The 21,585-nt window shown below is 39.9% G+C and overlaps 1 protein-coding gene across 1 annotated transcript; it reads right to left on the bottom strand.

The window, feature by feature from the left end:
• Window positions 1-9,679: 9,679 nt before the first annotated feature.
• On the bottom strand, window positions 9,680-19,931 carry LOC136456096 (F-box protein At5g07610-like). The gene is made up of 5 exons (XM_066455863.1): window positions 19,625-19,931; window positions 19,121-19,174; window positions 18,533-18,993; window positions 12,044-12,293; window positions 9,680-12,009 (listed from the first exon to the last, which is right to left on the bottom strand). The coding sequence occupies exons 3-5, from the start codon at window positions 18,810-18,812 to the stop codon at window positions 11,415-11,417; spliced, it is 1,125 nt and encodes a 374-aa protein (XP_066311960.1). The 5' UTR covers window positions 18,813-18,993; window positions 19,121-19,174; window positions 19,625-19,931; the 3' UTR covers window positions 9,680-11,414.
• Window positions 19,932-21,585: the final 1,654 nt, after the last annotated feature.

Raw genomic sequence — 21,585 nt, 5'->3', positions numbered from 1 at the left:
TCTCTGAGCTTCGCAAGTTGGTAAGGAGTACACCGGTACCTCCCTTGCTCTCTCCCTCCCTTCCTCTTGCGTAAACACGCTCGCCGGAGCAACGCTGACGACCCGAGCCGCCAAATCGAGCTCGGCATCGCCTCTGCTTGTTCACGGCCTTTTCCGATCCCTGCTTCGAGTTCACCGTACTCCTCTCTCCCTCCCCATGCTTTTATTTGGACCAATGATGCGCAGAGTCACCGTATCGACGAACTCCGGCGAGGTCGGGCCGATTCTGGCCATCGCGCCGCTGCCTGAAGCCACCGTCGACGTCTCTCTCTCACTCTCCCTCTCTATGATCTAATCTAGGCCATCCAATCTCGATCCATTGGTCTAGATTCACCCATACCCTTTCGGTGGTATTTTTTGCTAAAGAGATCCTCTATTTCAGCCAAATAGAACCTACAGTCCCTGATTCTGATTTAAAATCTATTTTTATTTATTTTAATTCAAAATTAAGTTCGGTTTATTTACAAAACTGCCACTGACCTTGTTTTATGCACAAAATCTTCGTTTTAACTCCGTGTTGACCAGTTCAAAGTTGCGTTAGATTCGTAACGACATGATCTACGTGTTAGGAACGTTGTTTAGCATGTTTTGTGCTTTCAAATAAAATATTATCTAATCAATCTATACGCAATTAGTTTCCCATTGAACAATTTAGGTTTTCCACCTCGATCTTTTCTAAATAATAAAATAAGATTAGTTTTATTTTGGTTTTCCAAATCAAATATAATTTGACCTAATTCAATCCAGCTATTTTTCTAAACTATCTTATACATGATTTATTTAAAATAAACAAAGCCTATAGTTTTCTTTTCATCTATCAAATAATCTTTTGGTAGTTGTTTCTTTTTCATCGTAGCTCTGATTAGAGTGTTTTTCACGTCTGTGTGCTCATAGCAACGTGTAGATTAGTTTTCAAACTTTTTTATCGATTGGTGTACTGTCCTAATTTAGTCATATTTGTCTATTATGCATGTCTGCTCGGATGCTTGTGTGGTGCTTTATGATATTGTCTAGTCGATGAGCTTTACGTGGTGATCAAGGAGTTCCTTTGAAGCTTTGGACTAGAAGAAGGATCTAAGTTTAAGGCAAGTATAGCATGGGATTATCCTTGTTGTCCTATTCACTTTAATAACCTAATCATATGCATGTGTCTACCTTGACAACCGTTGCAATTGTCCTAGCTATTTGATATCCTGGATTCCTTGTCACCTATGGGTTATTGCATTGGGTAGTATGATGCTAGTGCTCAACTAAAGCCATGATCTTATAATTTGACTAATGGAATATGCAATAAACACTAAAAGATAACTTTTTAGCAACATGGTTAAAGAGGGCTAGAGTGTTTGGCTACTTTCTAGATGCTCTAGATTCCTCTCCTTAAGGACTTATCTATAAGTGATCATCCGGAACTTACAGTACAATTGTGAGAGCCACATGGTTCTGGCTTTAGTCAAGTATGAGGAACTTTTCTACCTTGTTAGTGATTACCGTCATGGTGCAAAATGGGCTTGCCGAATCGGGTATAGTGCGGCCTCTGTCCTTATGTATATAGCCTGCACGAAATGTGCCATTTGGAAGGGTAGCTCTACATCTGTTTGCTAATTGGAATCCTAGCGGTCTTAACTTGTTAGATGAACCTTTGAAAGACTTCATAGTGACCCCTGCCTGCTCACCTTGGAAGTGTTTTGAGAGTTATAAACCTAGGTATATGGGTACCACGACTCACAGTGAAAGTTTGCAACCTCTGCAAAGTGTAAAACTGGTATATCAGTTGTGCTCACGGTCACAAGCGGCCTTGGAACACTTATGGAATAGATGATCACTATTAATTATTTGTTTTTGCTATACATTATTCATGTTTACATTGATCATGTGTTTATATTGGGTTTATGACAACTTGTTGCTACTCATATACTGAAATTGTGACAACTAAAAGCTAGATGCAGTCAAATCCATGTCAAGCTTTTGAGCCTCATGAACCCCATGTTATATTTGTTGAGTATGATATGTACTTACGCTTGTTTTACTTTTCAATACTTTGGAAAAATCCTGGATGGGTATTAGATTGCTAGAGTATGAAAGAGTTAGGCTTGTGATCAACCAGACAGTTATCCCTATGGTGTTGGTGACTACACCCAAAGATCGGAGTTGTCCTATTGCTACTTGTTGTCTAAGGTTATATCCTTTAAACAAAGTATGTTATATATTAAGAATTATCTTATGATATTACCCTTGTTTGTAGCTATATGTAAGATTTTGACTTCCTGGACTCACATATGACGTGTTTATGGTTTTATGCTAAAAACCGGGTGCTACAAAGTGGTATCAGAGCAATACTGACAGTAGGACGCAAGCCTAGTTATAATTGGACATTTAGCATGCTTTCATCTATGCTTACTTCTTGCTTCCCTCTCTGACCTTGTAATTTTCTAAAAGTTATGCTCACTTTGGTACCTGTTATATTATAAAACTTTATCTCTATTCTAAATCCTCTCTCTTCGTCTAAATAGATGGATCGTAATGTGGAGACCACCGGCATCAGAGGTTAGGAGGACTATTGACGGTAGTTAACAACCATTATAAACCATCAGTAAAACATGTATAAGGGCACAATTGAGATAACCGACAAAGGTCTAGGGGTTTAAACTAATAAATTCCATAAGTTTTGGTGAATCTATATTTCTAGCAGGGTTTAATCAGAAAATCACCAAGGAGGGCCTAATCGTCAAAAGAAAATACGGAGTTCCGCCGCGGTACCTACGTGGGAAGACTCTAGAAGGGTCCAGAAGCCACATCACCGAAGCGAAGGTCCACCCCCTGACAGGTGGGGCCGCCCAGCCTCAGTGGGCCCCACCTATCAGCCTCGTCGCTATGTCGGTTTCCCACCACCTTTGAGGTGCATCTAGGCCGTTGCTTAAGTCGGTTTGATCCAAGGGCTCATGTTGGACCCTTAGGGCTATATAATCCAGCCCCTGCCTCTCCCTCCAGGCATAACCCTAGCTATCAAGTCATTTGAGAAGACAGAAACCCTAATCATCCTCAGAGCTCTATCATATTCTAGGGCATAGCTAGTTAGGCTAGGTCTAGAGGGAGGCAAGCAGGTTTTGCTTGGATTCTTGATCGTGTTAAGAGCGTGGTTCGTATAATCTTTGTACCACTCTCTTTTGTATCTCCATTATTTTTATATGCTTGCTACAATTGTTATGACAATATTAGTATTCATCTTATTCATGTTCTTCATTATAATGTTCATTGTCTACTTTGATTATATGCTTAGTATAGTTGGATTATCATCGTGTTCATGCATAAGTTCGTATAGCGCCCACTCTAAGGTACCATGGGTGTGTGGTCGACATTGTGTAAGCATGGTGCTTATACATTATTTACCTATGAATACACCATATATTCTGGGTCATGTGGTAGATCGCAGACGTGACACTCCTGTTGAGTCCTTTGTAGTCCACTCCCCGATGTAGGTAGCACGTAGGATCTGATTACAAAGGGGACAAGCTCTGTTCTTAATCTCCCTTAGTAACATCCCTTATGTGTAGATATGAAGATGATCTTAGCCATGATTACTAGATGTAATTGCACTAATCAATGTATGCTTTGACTTATAATTAAGGATGACTTAGGAATTATTTCTCTAATATTCTACTTGACCATGCTATTGCCATAGAAAGGAGTACTCTGAGTGATTTATCATTGATCAATACTTATTATATATATATATATATATCTTTTATCCTATGACTTACCCTTGTTATGAGTATAACATTGGTTATGGTTTACTACTCTATCAATAGTATAAGTTATCAATACATGTCCATGCTAGACCTTCCCTATGGTAAAAATATAAACAATGATACCTAAAATACTCTCAGGTGAAGTGCTACAATGGTATATTATTTGTGCGCTTGCAGATCCTTTTTCATTCATATCTATATATTCCTTCTAGTCACATAAGATGATAAGAGAACTACTTAGTATCATTCTAGTAGTGATGCTAGGCAGCACCAACAAGCATCTCTGGCACCATCACTAGGGATGACAATCTAGTAAAGTAATGTTAGAGATATAGGTAATTAATAGGTGGCTATTAAAATAAGTGATAAGTTAATAAATACCAACAAGCATTTCTGGCGCCGTTACCGGAGAAGATAGCTAGACAAAGGAAGTATTGATAAACTTATACTTATAATCTTTTGGTAGTTGTTTCTTTTTCATTGTAGCTCTGATTAGAGTGCTTTTCGCGTCTATATGCTCGTAGCAACATGTAGATTAGTTTTCAAACCTTTTTATTGAATGGTGTACTGTTCTAATTTAGTCATATTTGTCTGTTATGCATGTTTGTTCAGATGCTTGTGTGGTGCTTTATGATATTGTCTAATCAGTGAGCTTTACGTGGTGATCAAGAAGGAGTTCCTTTGAAGCTTTGGACTAGAAGAAGGATATAAGTTTAAGGCAAGTATAGCATGGGATTATCCTTGTTGTCCTATTCACTTTAATAACCTAATCATATGCATGTGTCTACCTTGACAACCGTAGTAATTTTCCTAGCTATTTGATATCCTGGATTCCTTGTCACCTATGTGTTATTGCATTGGGTAGTATGATGCTAGTGCTCAACTAAAGCCATGATCTTATAACTTGACTAATGGAATATGCAATAAACACTAAAAGATGACTTTTTAGCAACATGGTTAAAGGGGGCTGGAGTGTTTGGCTACTTTCCAGATGCTCTAGATTCCCCTCCTTAAAGACTTATTTGTAAGTGATCATCCGGGACTTATAGTACAACTGTGAGGACCACATGGCTCTGGCTTTAGTCAAGTATGAGGACCTTTTCTAGCTTGTTAGTGGTTACCTTCATGGCGCAAAAGGGGCTTGCTGAATCGGGTATAGTGCGGCCTCTGTCCTTATGTGTATAGCCTACGCGGAATGTGCCATTTGGAAGGGTAGCTCTACATCTGTTTGTCAATTGGAATCCTAGCGGTCCTAACTTGTTAGACGAACCTTCGAAAGACTTCATAGTAACCCATGTCTGCTCACCTTGGAAGTGTTTTGAGAGTTATAAATCCGGGCATATGGGCACCACGACTCACAGTGAAAGTGTACAATCTCTGCAGAGTGTAAAACTGCTATATCAGCCGTGCTCACTGTCATGAGCAACCTTGGAACCCTTATGGAATATATGATCACTATTAATTATTTATTTTTGCTATACATTATTCATGTTTACATTGATCATGTGTTTATATTGGGTTTATGACAACTTGTTGCTACTCATATGCTAAAATTGTGACAACTAAAAGCTAGATGCAGTCAAATCCATGTCCCTGTCAGTTGTCCCTGTGGTGTTGGTGACTACACCCGAAGATCGGAGTTGTCCTACCGCTGCTCGCTGTCTAAGGTTATATCCTTTAAACAAAGTACGTTATATATTAAGCATTGTCTTATGATATTACCCTTATTTGTAGCTATATGTGAGATTTGACTTCCTGGTCTCACATATGGTGTGTATGTTTTATCCTTAAAACCGGGTGTTACAACTATTAGGTTTTGTTGGGCATTTAACTACATCTACATGACACTAATAAGGCAACTGCACTTGTTCATAACCAGATTTAAGAAACTTGTATGAATTTTTCCTGTGACATTTCTAGTTGTCTATAGTCATTCTTTATCTTGAGACCTTTCATGGGTTGGAAAAGCCACTCCATTGGCTCTTGAAAATTAGGCTTCTAGCACTAAGACGCCCCCCTCCCCGCCCCCCGTTTTCTATGTAGCTGCTGGCAGAGAACGACACTGGAATAGATTGCTTGAATATATGAACCCGCCGACAGGCATTGTCTCATCGTGCGCTCTGCTGGTTGGATCTAGGGTGCGCTCTGCTGATTGGATCTAGGTCGCACTTTGGTGGTCTGGTCATGCTGATAGCAAATCCCACTTAGGACAATTTGCCTCAAAGACATGCTTTTCTTTATAGCGATGGTTATCTACTAATATGATGTATCCTCGACACAGGGTAGCTAAAGCTTAATTTTTTATTCATTATTTAAAAAGATCTATTTTGAGGAATAGTTTTACAAAAGTGTGATTCTGTCGTGTGGATAATCTATTTTATAACGAAAGATATATTTCAAAAACCACGACGCTGTCCAACGCGCATTGTGTGGGGGCACTGGGGTGGTGTAGGCCAAGTGGATGTAGTAAATTTTGTACTGTCGAGATGGGATCGGAGCAAAAAAAAAAAAAAAAAAAAAAAAGATTGGTCGAGAGACAGAGAGAGAAAGAGCGGTGACTAAAATTCAAAGCCTACGCAAGCAGCATATTCCTGGGCACCACGGGCAAGTCGGAAACTATCGGTGGCAAACAACGACTACAGCTTTTGTATTTGGAGGCAAGGTAGCTGGAAAAGGGTTCATTCCATGGGATATTATTTGAGCTATACAGTGTAAGCAGGCTGCTTTCTCAAGCTTAAATTAATAAGGTCACTGTCTCGTCTCATTTGTTTTCTATCCTTTCGCTGATAAAAGCAATGCAAGGGGATAATATGCCCCAAGAGTTGTTTTCTGTCGATATATCTTTGCACAAATCTTGGTACGGCGAGCCCGACGACACCATGCATCTGAGCCGTGGATTTTTGACACCAGATAACCATTTTTTTCACACTTACCGTGTCAGTTCCAAAAAAAGAGAGGACGGATGGCATCAGTGAATATTATTGACACCTTATAAGAACGTCAAATTTACGGTGTAAGTTCCAAGAAAAAGAAAAGGTAGGCATCAAAGCACTACAAGCAGGCTTTACGTGTATGTCAATAATATAATATTAGAGTATGTTTCACACAATAACTAATTGTTTGTCAGGTAAAGTTTAGTTTTAACCCATCCAAACAAGTGGACTAATAGATGGACTGAATTTTAGCCACACCTTAACTAACAATTAGTCCACTATAGTTGGCAAAGGGAAACAAAAGTGAACCAATAGCTACTAGTCTATGTATCAAAAAAAAAACGTTGGACTAAACTTTAGTTACCTAAAAGCATCTCCAACAATCTTTGTTAAACCCACTCTTTAAATCCTCATTTGGAAGTCATTCTAATAAAAATCACCCTTTATATATCTCTCAACACTCCTATAACTTCTATATCTTCTTCGGTACTTCGAAGAGCTAGCTTTGCTTTCTATATTTTTCTAGCGAGAAACTATAAATAGTGGACAAAAATATATGCAGGTCTAGTTTAAGAAGCGGTTAGAGGAGATTTTTTTTTTTACCAAAATATCTATTTCTATCAATATGGAGAGTATTAAGAAGTCCCTTGTAGTTGCTAACTATTAATTTAACTAATGAACCAAAAATTAATCTTAGGCGATCCAAATCGGCCCTAAATATTACGTTGCAGTTGGTTTCAATTTGTTAATACTTGTATCTAATGGATTTTATGCTTTGGTACGGGAGTACTCCAGTTCATTACAACTTTACAAGTGACAGACTCCGAGCACATGCTGGTCAATTGGTTTTCCTGCCCTCAACAAGTGATAATTTTATGGAGAAACTCCATGTCGAATTCAGAAAAACAAAACCAACCAAATATGAATGATCACGGTACTCTGCTCTGTTGATTGTGGCCTCACAAGACAAAAATGTTTATTCTTGCGTTAGGAAGAGCAGATAGGAATCTGATGAGTTTTGATCTGAAAGTAAGTATTAACAAAAGGACAGGACATATAAACATCCAGAATCGTTCTTTTGACATCAGTATCTTTCCGGCTTTATTCTCTCCCATATAAAGGATGGCTCTTAAGGCTGATGAGTTCTAAATTTGGGGTTTATTCCAGAGCATATCCATTGAAAACCATGCTTTTAGCGTGTGCCATCAGTTCGTCAGAGTTATATTCTTCTCTTGGTTTCTTTCTAGTCATTGGTTTCAGGTGAGCTGACATGAGCGTAGATAAATCCAGTTTTCTGACAAATCTTGCAAATTTCTAATATTGATTTGTTTGTGCTATGTAACAATGTACATAAATCAATACGAGGATTCAAGGCTTGTTTGGTTGGAGACACGAATAGCCTGTCTAGAAAAAAAGTGTTGCCCGAGAGTTGCATATAAATTTAATGAAATATGTTTGGTTAGGTAAGTTGGAATACAATTCGTTTGGTTGGAAGCATGTGCCCAAAAATGCTAATATGTTTCCTATTATATCTATATAGTCATATAGATGATTGGTGGACCAATGGCCTTACGTGGCTCTTTTTCTCGGTTGATTATATTTATGACAAGCTTACATATGACTATTTTAATTATTATTGTCTGGATTTGGATCGTCAACATATGATATTTAGTTCCCTTTCCCATTTAATTAGATTTAAAAAATATAATCATTTTTCTAGAGAAATCTGTGATTGATAAAAAGAACTATTTCCTTGTGTGGAAATATAGAAGTGCCAAAAAAAGTTAAGACATGAAAAATAAGCTACAAAAGTCAGTAATTTACTAGCCAACCCAATTTGATGCTTAGAGCATCTCCAAAAGCATTTCTAAATCTCACTCTCTAAATCATCATTTGGAGAGTCATTTTTATAAAAAATCGTTTTCTATATCTTTCCACTCTCCAACAGTTTTTCTATATCTCGTGCGCAATCTAGAGTCATTCTCGTCTTCTATTTTTAGCTAGTGAAAAATCCGAAATAAAAGATGGCTATATTTGGATAACCATTTAAAAAAGTTATTGGAGGCTAGTTTTTCATCAAAATTTCTATTCCTAGCATTTTAGGAAGAAAATAGAGAATCACTTGCAGATGCTCTTAACACTTGATTATAAGCCAGGCAGCTTGTGCTAGTGCCAGGTGTTCATTTTGGGAGGCCAGGGCTGCATCCAAATGGATCCCAGCTGGTGCAGCCGTCCACCCAGGCAGATTGACTCCTCGTTCTATATTACATTTGTCTCTACTCTCTGCTATCTTTATATTACTCTTCGTAAGAACAATATTAGGTCAGATGATTACTCGGGACTTGGGTATATTAGCTATCAATTATCATGCATCTTCTGTTCAGTCTTTGCCTCACATTTGCGGAGTCCACGGATCAGCCATGCACCCTTTATATTGTGAAAAAGATATATAGATCTGGGTGTGTTTGGTTGCTTGATTAGCTAGAGCTAGCCATGGCGGTGTTTTGTTGCTTGGTTTAGGTTAGTTTTTTTTTTTTGTTGAAATTCGTAATTGGTTATCTTTCTAGCCCTACGTAAGGCCTAAGCCATACACACGACTAGTTCTAGCACTCCTAAGTCCCCTAGCCAGACCAAAGAACAATTTCAGCATTTGTCAACTAGCAGCGGTGGACAGCGACTACAAGCAACTTAATTTGTTTGAGTTTTCAGTGACCAAACAAACGACAAAAAACCCAAAAAAGTGACTAACCACAAGAAAAAGGTACCACAGAACAGAACCACAGAGAAACGTTAACAAATCCTATGGCCTCGTCTAGGATAAGTCGTGCTCGTGCCAAAGCGACCGATGGAACAACCTGTTACTGCGCTCCTTCCTGAGGTTCCATTCCACAAAATCGCCCAAGTCTCCCTAGCAAGTACGCCAAACTTTCAAATCACCCAAGTTTACTCAAACGAGGCACATCTTCAAAATTCAGGTCTACACTTTTTTTTGGTAGCCCAAAATGATGTAGGAGAGGATTGAACTGGACTTGAACAGAACCAGGCACGGACCTGAAAGAACTCTAGACCAGCTTCCAGCTCCTAGTGTCTCGAACCTGGCATGGACCAACTTCAACATTCAAGATTTACTGAAACTAGGCACAGATCATTTTAAAATCAAGTGTACACAATCTTTCTGGTACAATTATATGTGTGGTCCAAATTGATGTGCATTTGAGTCTGTTCAATTGCACGACTCAAACAGAGTTCCGCTTCAACTTCAGTTTCAATGACTTGGAGCAGGCATTAAGTGGGAGCAGCAAACAAGATGAAAAGGCATTATACCTCGTGCATTGAAGTAACCTGAAATTTAGGCAAACAACCACCTGTATTAAGCTGAAGCACTCACTCACATTTTTTTGTTAAAATAAACTGATAAAGCGACCATTCACGGACACACAAACCATTATACAAGCTGGTAACCTATGCCAAACTTACCTTGAAACTCGGTGTTGAGCTAGAGCCAAACTATAGTCTAATAGTAATATTGACCTTTCTTCAGATAGCCTGAAGCTCAAGCTTCTTTCATATAATGGTATTGTTGAGACAACCATGACATAAAACATACTGACAGAACCTAGCTATACTTATGCACACATATAACATGGCACAATTATGAGCCATTTGTACAGGCTATTTTCAAAACAAAATTCACAATTCGGATATGCTGTAGGAGCAACAAAAATATTTGGATGAAAATAACTAGCCTCAAAAAAACATTATCAAACTAGAGATAATCCTGAGAAGAGAAATACCAATACTATTTATTTCATGAGAATCCAAACAAGCCCGTTAATATAGATTTGAGTTTCGACATTAGGTTTATATAAATAACAGATGTTATCAAATGCCCCATTTAGGATTGTAGTCAGATACTGTTTACAAAAATGACAGAATCCAAAGAACTTGAATTTACAAGAAACATTTATATGAGGCAAACATTCAAGGCCCCATAATCACCTTGCTTGAAATGAAAGAAGGGTTCCTGGTAAACTTATTTGATGTATTAATTTTGTTATTCGCTAATTCTGCTCAGCAAATAAATTCAATGTGTACACAAGAGCTGTTTCCTAAAAAGGAAAAGAGTAGAACAAAATGTCTTTCTGTAAGTATATAAACATACATGCTGGGACTTGGCAAAAAAGGTATTTCTTGCGTCTTGTTCGGAACTTCAAAAAAAAAAACTACTGCTAGATGTTTACCATCAAACAAAAAACCCTACTAGACATTAACATATCTTTTCCCAATAAGGATAGCTAATGAGATAATGCACGGCACAAACATGAAAATAAAAGAATCTAAAACTTGATCAAGTACGGTTTTGTCCATAACATTTAGCAAATGAAAGTAAATAGATTAACTCAGTTCATCAAAGCATCTTAAGAAATAGATAAGAGAATCAAAATGCTGCATAATACAATTTCCAGACATACGATACCAGTTCATTCACGTTTGCCTCTTTGAGGAAGAGGAACTGACAGTTGTTCACAACACTTAGCAAGTGAAAGCAAATAGAGAAACTAACTCCATGGAAACATCCCAGTACAGGAAGGTAGGAGCACAAACATGATGAATCCAACACACTGCCCTAAAACTCAAAAGATATAGCCCATACCTGACACTAACCGTGCATGAAGGCACAAAGATGCTGCATCTTTTAGTGCCCATCTGAAAACCATTCTGCGAAGCAAGGGATGTAAGGTAGATACGGGAACACAGATTGGTCTGCAAGATTGCAGATGTCATGCACTTTTCTGTTATCTATATTGTAGGACACAATATTTCTGCGTGGCCCCAGAATCATGAAAACCAAACTACATTCTGGATGGATTGCAATAACATCAGGTGGAACACCATCTTCAAAGAAAATATTATGTGTTCCAAACGATTCAACTGAATTGATAGCCTGCTTTAGACTCCACTCTTTGCCACCATAATCCTTGAGAACCCAAATTGACAGCTGAGAGCTGTACCTGGGAGAGTACACAGCATACAAGAGCCCTTGAGACATCCCAATGAATCTAGAATAGTAGGGCATAGGGACAGTTCTCCAAATCTTTCCCCCTGTGTCCACTCTGTTTACTGAAGAATCAAGGGTAGTCACATGCAGAGCACCATTATAAAAGACACTGGAGCTAAATATTTCTATAGATTTTTCACCCCATTGACTTTGGTGGTACGTCCACCTCCCAGTTTGTGATGAGTAGATCTCCACCGCTCTAACTTGATGGTGAATGATCAATCTCATCCTCCTCGTCAACATTATTCTGCATACCACGTGTGAACTTTGAGAGCAAAAACACTGTAAAGTGTGAGGACACGGTTGGGTCGAAACCCAAATGCATGGCATATCTTCCTAGCCTTGCTTCTGTTTTTGGCAATACAGTCCACTTCTCAGTAGCAGGATTGAAGACAACACGGTCACATTCACCATCCGACGACTCCTTGCAGCAGCACAGAAGAAGGTCATTGCAGCAGTGGACAAACCGGACCTCGACATAGTTGGCTGAGAATAAGAAGTTAAGGGAGGGGTCAACTGAAGGGGACCGTAACGTGTAAGAGGGGGTTGAATTAGGCATCTTAAAAATCTAACTCTTAACTATGGCATTTTTTTCTAACCTTAGCAAAAACCTATGCAAAAGATAAATTATCTAAATGTGCAACTACAATTTTGCTAGTGTGTTGCTATCTCTACCGCAAAAGGAGTAATACAATCAAAGTAAATACGGAAGATAAAGAGCAAGGTAGAGATATGCAAACTCTCGTCGATGACTCAGGTATTTTGACCGAGATATCAAGAAGCGCGCAAGCTTTCCCCTATTCCTCGTTGGAGCCCCTCGCAAGGAATCCCTCGCAAGGACCAAGCTCCCGGTCGGGTAACTCCGTGGATAGCCTCGGGCCTTCCCCACGCGCAAGTGTGTCTCCGACGTGCCTTCCGGTAAGCCTCTTCAGGCAAGCCTCTCCCGGATGCTCCCCGCCGTCTTCACTATCAAGCTTCTAGCCGAAACGCCGCGGGCCTTATTCCCTCCTATACACGGTGACGGCCACACCACAAACACGGTTCGTGTGATCTCGCAAGACACCGGGTAGTAAGAGGTATGCAAACCTCCGATGTACAACAATGGTGCTCGCAAACACCGGGTAGTAAGAGGTATGCAAACCTCACTAAACACTAGGTCTAAACCTATAGCAAGCGCATAAACGATGGTCTAATCAACCTAAGCACTTCGCAAAGCACCAACGCTAATCACCTAATGAATCACTAAATATTATGCAAGCGAAGATCACTAAAATGGTGTATCAACACCCTTGGTTTGTTGCCTCAGCTCCACACTTATCATTTGACCAGTTGGGGTTATATTTATAAGTCCCACTGAGAAAGTAGCTGTTGGGGACGAAATCCAGCTTTTCCGCTACTGATCGGACACTGATCACGTCCTGACCGGACGCGTCCGGTCGTCCCGACCGTTAGAGCTGCGATCAACTGATCGGACGCTGCCAGTGTCCGGTCACATGCCACCGGACGCGTCCGGTCGCATTTTCATCGCTCTGGACCCTCTCTGTACTCGACCGGACTCTGCTGTCCAACGCCCGGTCACTGCTTTTGCTGAGCCTCTTGATCGGGCGTTCGGTCATTGTGCTACCAGCGTCCGGTCCAGCGTCCGATCACTTCTGTGAGCTCGTTTCTTCACGATCTTACGTACGGCTTGGTTCCTATCTTCATGCTTGGACTTTACTTGATATCTTGGGTCTTCTCGTATGCTTCTAAGGTCTTGCTTAAGGTGTTGATCATTGGATCATCACGTTATCTTCGTCCAAGTCACGTCATGCATCCTATTGAACTACAAAATAATCACTTGCAAATTCATTAGTTTAATTTGGTTGTATTGATCATCAAACACCAAATTCCAAAGTAAATGGGCCAATGGTCCATTTCTCTATAATCTCATTTTTGGTGATTGATGGCAACACAACCAAAGCAAGTAAATAATAAAAATTTTAAAATTTAAAAACTACCTACTTGCTAGGATGCAATGCTAGGGACAAGGTTATATGATACTAAAAGATACTATTTGTAAAATTAAAGGATACCACATAAAAAACTTATCTTGCCCTTGCAAATGTCCCCATGTGGTATTATGGATTTAAGCCTTATTTTCTACAAATTCTCCCTATTACATAGGCAATTCATAATCCACTATCCTACATTTCTCGGACCATTACCACTTGTAAATTATTAATGCTTGTTTTTGGTCCTCTAAATTCTTCCCTTTTGGAATCAAACACCGAAAATGAAGACATTAGTAGCACAAGAGAGGGTCAAACTTTGTGATCCTTTATGCGTAGAGTGAAATGGATCACAAAATTTGACTCTCACATTATATAGATTAAGCTTCCCCTAAATATATGCATACATATTGTAGAAAGCAAGGCATATGCATATTTGGCAAATTATTGCTTAAGGGAATTTAATCTATATAATGCATGGAGAAAGCATATAAATATCAAAATAAAATCAACATGATGATATCGGTTTAGAAATACCATAAGTGGAAACCAATTTGATTTCTACCACTTGAAATAGATTGTGGATATTTGAAGTATGATGCTTAACTCCGGGTACTCCATTTTTCTTGCAATGAGACTACTACACATATGATAAGCTTGAAAAGGTGTTAGTCTCAAAGCATCCAACTTATAGAGTAATCTCCCCCTAAATTTGTGCACACAAGTATTGAATACTTGTAGAAAACATGCACATTGATTTTAGAATAAAAAATATCACTTAAAAGATGATATCACATGAATGTGAGAGCCATTTTCGAAGGCGATATTCGGGAGAAATTATCTACAATTTAGACTTTGGCACATATTAGATGAACAATTATAAGACAAGCTATGTGCCGTGCTCCTAAACAATTTAAAACCATGTAGGTTTGCTCCAAGGGTTAAGAATGAAACCGAGCAAGTCTACCATAAGATATACCTAGTGTATGCATGACAAAAAATATAAGCATGTAAATGCAAACATAGGCATGAAAAGTAACTAGATGCTTAAAGATATCAATTTGTAAGAAATACCACTTATAGGAAATACAAATTGATACTAATTGAAGGAAATTGAATCTAGTTACCTAACATGGAAATGGGAATTTAGGTCTATAGTATTCACTAATCCACTTGGCAATGATTTTGTCCATCATTATGCACCCATGAAATACACCCATACTTTGCCAAGTCTCCAAATTCCTCGATGTCCATCGAACTTCTCACTTCCCTTTCGGGATCCAAACCTTCTTAGTGCTTTTCATGTTGGAAATGATTTTCTTTGGCACTCAAAAGCGTTTGACCCCATTGTTGATTTGCTTATTCACTTTGATGACAACCACCTTGTCATTTTTCTTCTTCTTTAACAAGTATGGTGTGGAGGCCTTCTTGTTCATCTTGTTGGTATAGGTGTTGGAGAGCTTGCTTTTTTGCTTTTTCTTTCTTCTTTGCTCCTCCCTCATTTTTCACCTTGCACTCATAGGACTTGTAACCTTCCTTGTGGCATACGTAGCAAACCACGGTTTGTCCTTCATCAAACTTCTTCACTCCCTTGACGGTGTTATCTTGATGAAGTTGAGCTTGCTTCGTCTTGCCTTTCACTTGAGTCAAGTCCTTGGTGGGGAGAGCTACTTCTTGCTTGAGTTGCTCATTCTCTTTTGCAACCTCTTGTGTGCATGTTAAAGATAAATCATTACAAGAAGTAGAGACATCCTTTTTAGACATGTTAAAGATAAAACTTTTATTTTTAGATGCCTTAGTGGGGGTTGTACTAACGGCTTAAAGCTTAGCAACTTTATTAGTTAGCTCATCACAATGTTTGCACATAGTTTTTATTTTAACAAGCAAACTTTTATAAGCATCTTATGAGCTAGCTATTTTTTCTTTTAATTTTTCATTTTTCTTTACAAGTTGCTCATAATTGATTGTGCATGCATTAGTTGTTGCACTAGCCTTAAGTTGCTCAATTTTAGTAGATAGTTCAACATTGAGGTTAGCAAAGTTCTCATATTGTTCAAGCAAAGTTTTGTATGCTTTTTGTGAACGAACTAGCTTTTCTTTTAATTTTTTGAGCTTCTTTTATTGACTAGTGTAAACTTTAGCATAATTTAGATTTTGTTGCATAGTTTCATCATAAGAAGGCATTTCATCATTACTATCACTCTCACTAGAGGATGAACTTTCGTTACCTCGTGTCATAAGGCACACACGAGAAGAGTTTGATGATTAGTGCTTACGGCCTTGTCTCTTGTGATGATGTTCTTCTTCACTTAAAGAATCATCCCTTGACCTTATTGATGTGAAGGATTGATTCTTGCACGCCTTCTTTATCTTGGGTGTGGGTTTGTTTGGACAAACTTCCACAAAGTGCCCCACCTCGCCGCATCCATAGCATCCTATTTTTCTTTGCTCATTTCTTTGATTGGCGAAAATGAAATCTTAGATTTGGATGGGCACACCCTTGACATTGAGGCTTTGGATCATCTTCTCCACCTTATTGATAAGTTTAATTGATTCTTCATCAAGGTCGGAGGTGGAGAAAAATTGATCATCATCACTTGAATCTTCTTCATCATCATCAGCATCCTTATCTTCTTCCTCATCTTCACTTGAGGAGCTTGAGCTTGTCTCAATTTGCTTGCCCTTCATTTTTTTTTCTCGCTACATACGAGAGCTTTGCCTTTGCTCGACGAAGAGGCTTCGTCTTGACCCATCTTACGTGATATTTCAAATACCACTATCTTGTCAATGACTATGTCCGAGGTCATAGTGCTCAAGTTTTCATGTTGTGAATGATGGTGATGATGCTTGCATATTTCTTTTGTAGTAGCATGGAGATGATCTTCCTCACGATATCCGCATCATCTAGCTTTGTTAATCCTATTGAATGAAGCTCATTGATAATTAGATTCAAACGATAATACATATCACGAACAAACTCATCATCATTTATTGTAAAAGAATCATAATTTTGCTTAGTTAGACAATGTTTTTGTTCATGGACATTACTTGTGCCGTCATGGAGCTCTTGGAGTTTTAACCAAATTTCATGTGCCATATTTAAAGTGAACACTTGGTTAAACACATCCATACTAAATGATTCAAACAAGCTATTTTTAGCTCTAGCATTGAAATGAATTTTATTTTCTTCGTTCTTCGTGGGTTTATCGAGATTCTTAATGGGTTTCATTCCATCACGAGTGACTCTCCAAACACCCAAATCAACCACCTCAAAGTAACAAGTCATTCTAGCTTTATAATAGGGAAAGTTAGTACTGTCAAAGTGCAGAGGCCTAGAGGTATCCATCCCAACCATTCTAAATAGCGTCGACTCAACGGCGGTTAAGCCAAAAGTCCAAATTAAGCCAACCGGTTTTGATACCAATTGAAGGTGACCGTGATGCCTAAGAGAGGGGGTGAATTAGGCAACTTAAAAATCTAAGTCTTAACTATAGCCTCTTTTTCTAACCTTAGCAAAACATATGCAAAAGATAAACTATCTAAATGTGTAACTACAGTTTTGCTAGTGTGTTGCTATCTCTCCGCAAAAGGAGTAATACAATCAAAGTAAATGCGAAAGATAAAGAGCAAGGTAGAGATATGTAAACTCCCGTCGATGACTCAGGTATTTTTACCAAGGTATCAAGAAGCGCGCAAGCTTCCCCCTAGTCCTCGTTGGAGCCCCTTGCAAGGAATCCCTCGCAAGGACCAAGCTCCCGGTCGGGTAACTCCGTGGATAGCCTCGGGCCTTCCCCACACGCAAGTGGGTCTCCGACGTGTTTTCCGGCAAGTCTCTCCCGGATGCTCCCCGCCGTCTTCACTATTAAGCTTCCGGCCAAAACACCGCGAGCCTTGTTCCCTCCGATACACGGTGGCGGCCACACAACAAACGCGGTTGGTATGATCTCGCAAGACTACAAGCCCCTCTGATGTACAACAACGGTGCTCGCAAGCACCGGGTAGTAAAAGGTATGCAAACCTCACTAAACACTAGGTCTAAACCTAAAGCAATCGCATAAGCGGTGGTCTAATCAACCTAAGCACTTCGCAAAACACCTACGCTAATCACCTAATGAATCACTAAGCACTATGCAAGTGGAGATCACTAAAATGGTGTATCAATACTCTTGGTATGTTTCCTCAGCTCCACACTTATCATTTGGTCGGTTGGGGGTTGTATTTATAAGCCCCACTGAGAATGTAGCCGTTGGAGACGAAATCCCGCTTTTCTGATCACGTCATGACCGGACGCGTCCGGTCATCCCGACGTTAGAGTTGCGATCAACTGATCGGACACTGCCAGCGTCCGGTCACATGCCACCGGACACGTCCGATCGCATTTTCGCCGCTCTGGAACCTCTCTGTACTCGACCGGACTCTGCTGTCCAGCGTCCGGTCACTGCTTCTGCCGAGCCTCTTGGTCGGGCGTCCGGTCACTGTGCTACCAGCGTCCGGTCACTTCTGTGAGCTCGTTTCTTCGCGATGTTGCGTACGGCTTGGTTCCTATCTTCATGCTTGGAATTTGCTTGATATCTTAGGTCTTCTCGTATGCTTCTAAAGTCTTGCTTAAGGTGTTGATCATCGGATCATCACGTTGCCTTCGTCCAAGTCACGTCTTGCACCCTATTGAACTACAAAACAATCACTTACAAATTCATTAGTCGAATTTGGTTATGTTGATCATCAAATACCAAAATCCAAAGTAAATGGGCCAAGGGTCCATTTTACTTACATCAACCATAGGCTGGCCTCTCCCTGACAAGTTGGTGAAGTGGTGATGGAGGTTAGAGGGGTTGAATGTAGGCTCTCTGTAACTTTGGAAGAAGAAGCCCGATAGGGTCTGGGGTGCTTTCTTGCGCACGATGGGATCGGAGCAGAGGGCAAGCCAGGACTTAGACACGGACTTGAGGCGGCACAGGGACTTGTAAGGCACACGTGAGAGGATCTCCAGGAGGAGGTCATCGGTGAGACTGACGATGGAATGCTCCATTCTTGAACTGTCCTCCATCCCACTGCGTTGTGGGTATCCAAATCTGCAGATGTAGGGGGGGTGGATCCAATTCCAAGTTGGAAATGTTGGACAGAAGACTTGCTTTCCCCAAGCTTAGGCGCTCAGATCAATCTGCAGAGCTCCCCTCCATCACAGCAACACTTCAGATCTACATGTTTCTTCTTCACTTTTGAAGGCACTGTTTGGCAACATTTCACATAAAAATCACAGAATCACTACATCTACTACTCCAAATTAGCACAAATTTGGGGATGAAAAAAATTTGGCAACAACAAATCGGCTCTGGAACTGGAGGTGACACTGACCTGCTCTAGAAACGCAGTACCAGCCGACGCCGCACCGCACAGAGCGGCCACACTCTGAAAAAAATGTATTTTAGTAACAGGTGTGGCATGAAAACTTGTCTCAAACATTAATCTAGTGTTCAAGATTGTAGGATATGACCATAGGAAGCTGGTGGTTTGCAGTCAGGTATTTCAATTACACACGGCAATATAAATGACACACTGCCATTCCTAGTGTTTACTCTTGCGTAAGCATTTCACTGTCAGTATCTTCTCACTGCAAGCCTAAACAAACTGTGTAACTGGAAGAAAGAAGCTTCTGTCTTGCCATTGTAACTTGGCTAGTTGGCTGGCTATATATACAATTATTAAATGTCAAACAATTATGCCTAAGACTATGAGGTAGGACGTTACAGCACAAAGCTACAGCTAATAAGAACCCTAGATCCTAGATCTGATAGACATGAATTGTAGAATCTTCAGCTTGCAAGCAAAGAAGAGAAGGGGAGCAGCCGGAGCAATCACCTGATGGGCGGGAGAGTCGTCACGGCAGGGCTACGGAGATGCGGGTGAAGTGGCAACGGCCGTACGCCGCGATGCAGTACTCCGCGAACTCCAGATGCCACCACAGCCAATGTGCGTCTAGGGCCTAGCTTTCGGGAGGTGAGTTGATGGAGGAGTTACGCCGCCACCGTCCTCATGGTCGGGGACGCAGCGGCAAGCGAGATATGCAATGCGGCCGCATATCCTAGGAGAGATTGACGCCGGCGTTGGCGCTGCGTGAGGGATGGACGGCGTTGGCGGCGGGCGGCCCAAATCCTAGAACAGGGCTTGTTCGGCTGCTATAAGACTGCTAAAACTGATAATTTTTGAAGAAAAATACTGTAGCTAATAAGGACAAGGACAAGGCGATGCCTGCGCCGCTGCGGTTCAGCCGAAGGGCTGGGCTGAATGCCAGTACATGCCACAGCCGCAATAAGTAGAAGCGACCTTTTTTTTAAAAAAAACTATCACGTTATAGAATGAAATAAAATATAAATTAAATATCTGTTCGTGACATATAGTTTTATTTTATAGTTCTGCGGCACTTTAATTTCATGACACAATTCTTTTATCTTAGTAGGTAAATACCCATGCGTTGTAACGAAAACACATAATACCACGATAACATGTGTATGAGCATGTGTTATAGTGTTATCTATATTAGATATTGCAATCGTGGTATTTGGAACATCAATATTGCATAAGTCTTTAAGAAAGATAGACAATTAAAATATAACTTTAAATCATAACACAAGAGCATTCACCTTAATAATAAGTTTGTGTTTTGCAGTACATGTTTTACAATATATTGTACAATTAAGAATTTAATCTCTCAATAATTTGACCAGGACAACATGCTTTGCACGGACACCAAGTTGCAATTGGTTACCAATTAAAGATGATCTAGAAGATTTTCAAGTCCCAGATGTGACGTCTGACTTATTGCAGTTGAAGCACGCAGATGACTGAAGCTGTAGTTAGAAGTATCCTGCATATAAAATTATTTATTAATTTTTAAAGTTAAAGTACTGTTGATATCTTAAAAAAATATGTTCTTGAGGATCAACGACTTGTGTAAGCTGACCATCTGATTTGTAATAATATAAAAGTCAAAAAGAAGTAGTAATTAATTCATTTGATTACATTACAAAGCATCGATACATATACAAGAACCAGTAGTTACCTTCGTTGATCTGGTTTATCAAGTCTTTAAAAGGTGTGCAGCAACCGTGATTTTCAACAGGTTCCATGTACCCAAGAATAACTATAAAAGGCATAAAAAAAGAATGACTATAAAACATAAAAAGATGAATCATAAGTGAAGCTTATAAAACAAGATTGATTATATATAGTTTCGATGACTTTAAATTTGTTTGTCTTTTATGATCATAGAGACCATACAGTGGACCCTATGTGTTAAATGTTAAATAAAATAAATCAACATCGCCTCCTCTATTCTCCATGGTTCCACTCTTTCCCATCTCCGACTCTGGCCCCTTTCCGAATTTGCTCTTCTCGCACATCTCTTTTCACCTTCACGTCTCCACCTCTGGCTGCCACGGCGATAAATCCAGCTTCTAAGCGAGACAATTAGAATTTTGCCGTTACCAAACTTAGGCTTTACCTGTTTGCCATCCCACAAAAGGGATTCACTAGAATGTCATTATCAAACTGGATACCCACGCTAGAATGCCATACTCCTCGTTTCTTCCTTATTTATTTAATTATCACTATTTATATTCCACTAAATCTGTCATTCCAGTTTTACCCCTGCCTCCAATCCCTTCGTTCTTCTTTCTCCTACCGACACACCACTTCTCTCCTGCTCCGCACGGCTAGCTCCATGGTTGGGCCTTTAAAAAAAAGCTCCCATGGCTGGGGCCTGGCGCCCGCTGCTACCAGCTGCTCCAGCCAACACCTGCAACAGCAGCGAGTCGTCCCGC

The sequence above is a fragment of the Miscanthus floridulus genome, chromosome 6 (assembly GCF_019320115.1).
Source record: "Miscanthus floridulus cultivar M001 chromosome 6, ASM1932011v1, whole genome shotgun sequence".
Classification (NCBI taxonomy): Eukaryota; Viridiplantae; Streptophyta; class Magnoliopsida; order Poales; family Poaceae; genus Miscanthus; species Miscanthus floridulus.
This window is presented reverse-complemented; position numbering and strand designations above follow the sequence as displayed.

Excerpts from the sequence above, each read along its gene's own strand:
- LOC136456096 (XM_066455863.1), bottom strand. The coding sequence starts at position 18,812 with ATGGAGGACAGTTCAAGAATGGAGCATTCCATCGTCAGTCTCACCGAT. Across the intron at positions 12,294-18,532 it reads CCAGCCTATGGTTGATGTAA|TTGACCCCTCCCTTAACTTC; the intron begins GTAAAATGGACC and ends GGTCCCCTTCAG. Across the intron at positions 12,010-12,043 it reads ACAGTGTTTTTGCTCTCAAA|GAGGATGAGATTGATCATTC; the intron begins GTTCACACGTGG and ends AATGTTGACGAG.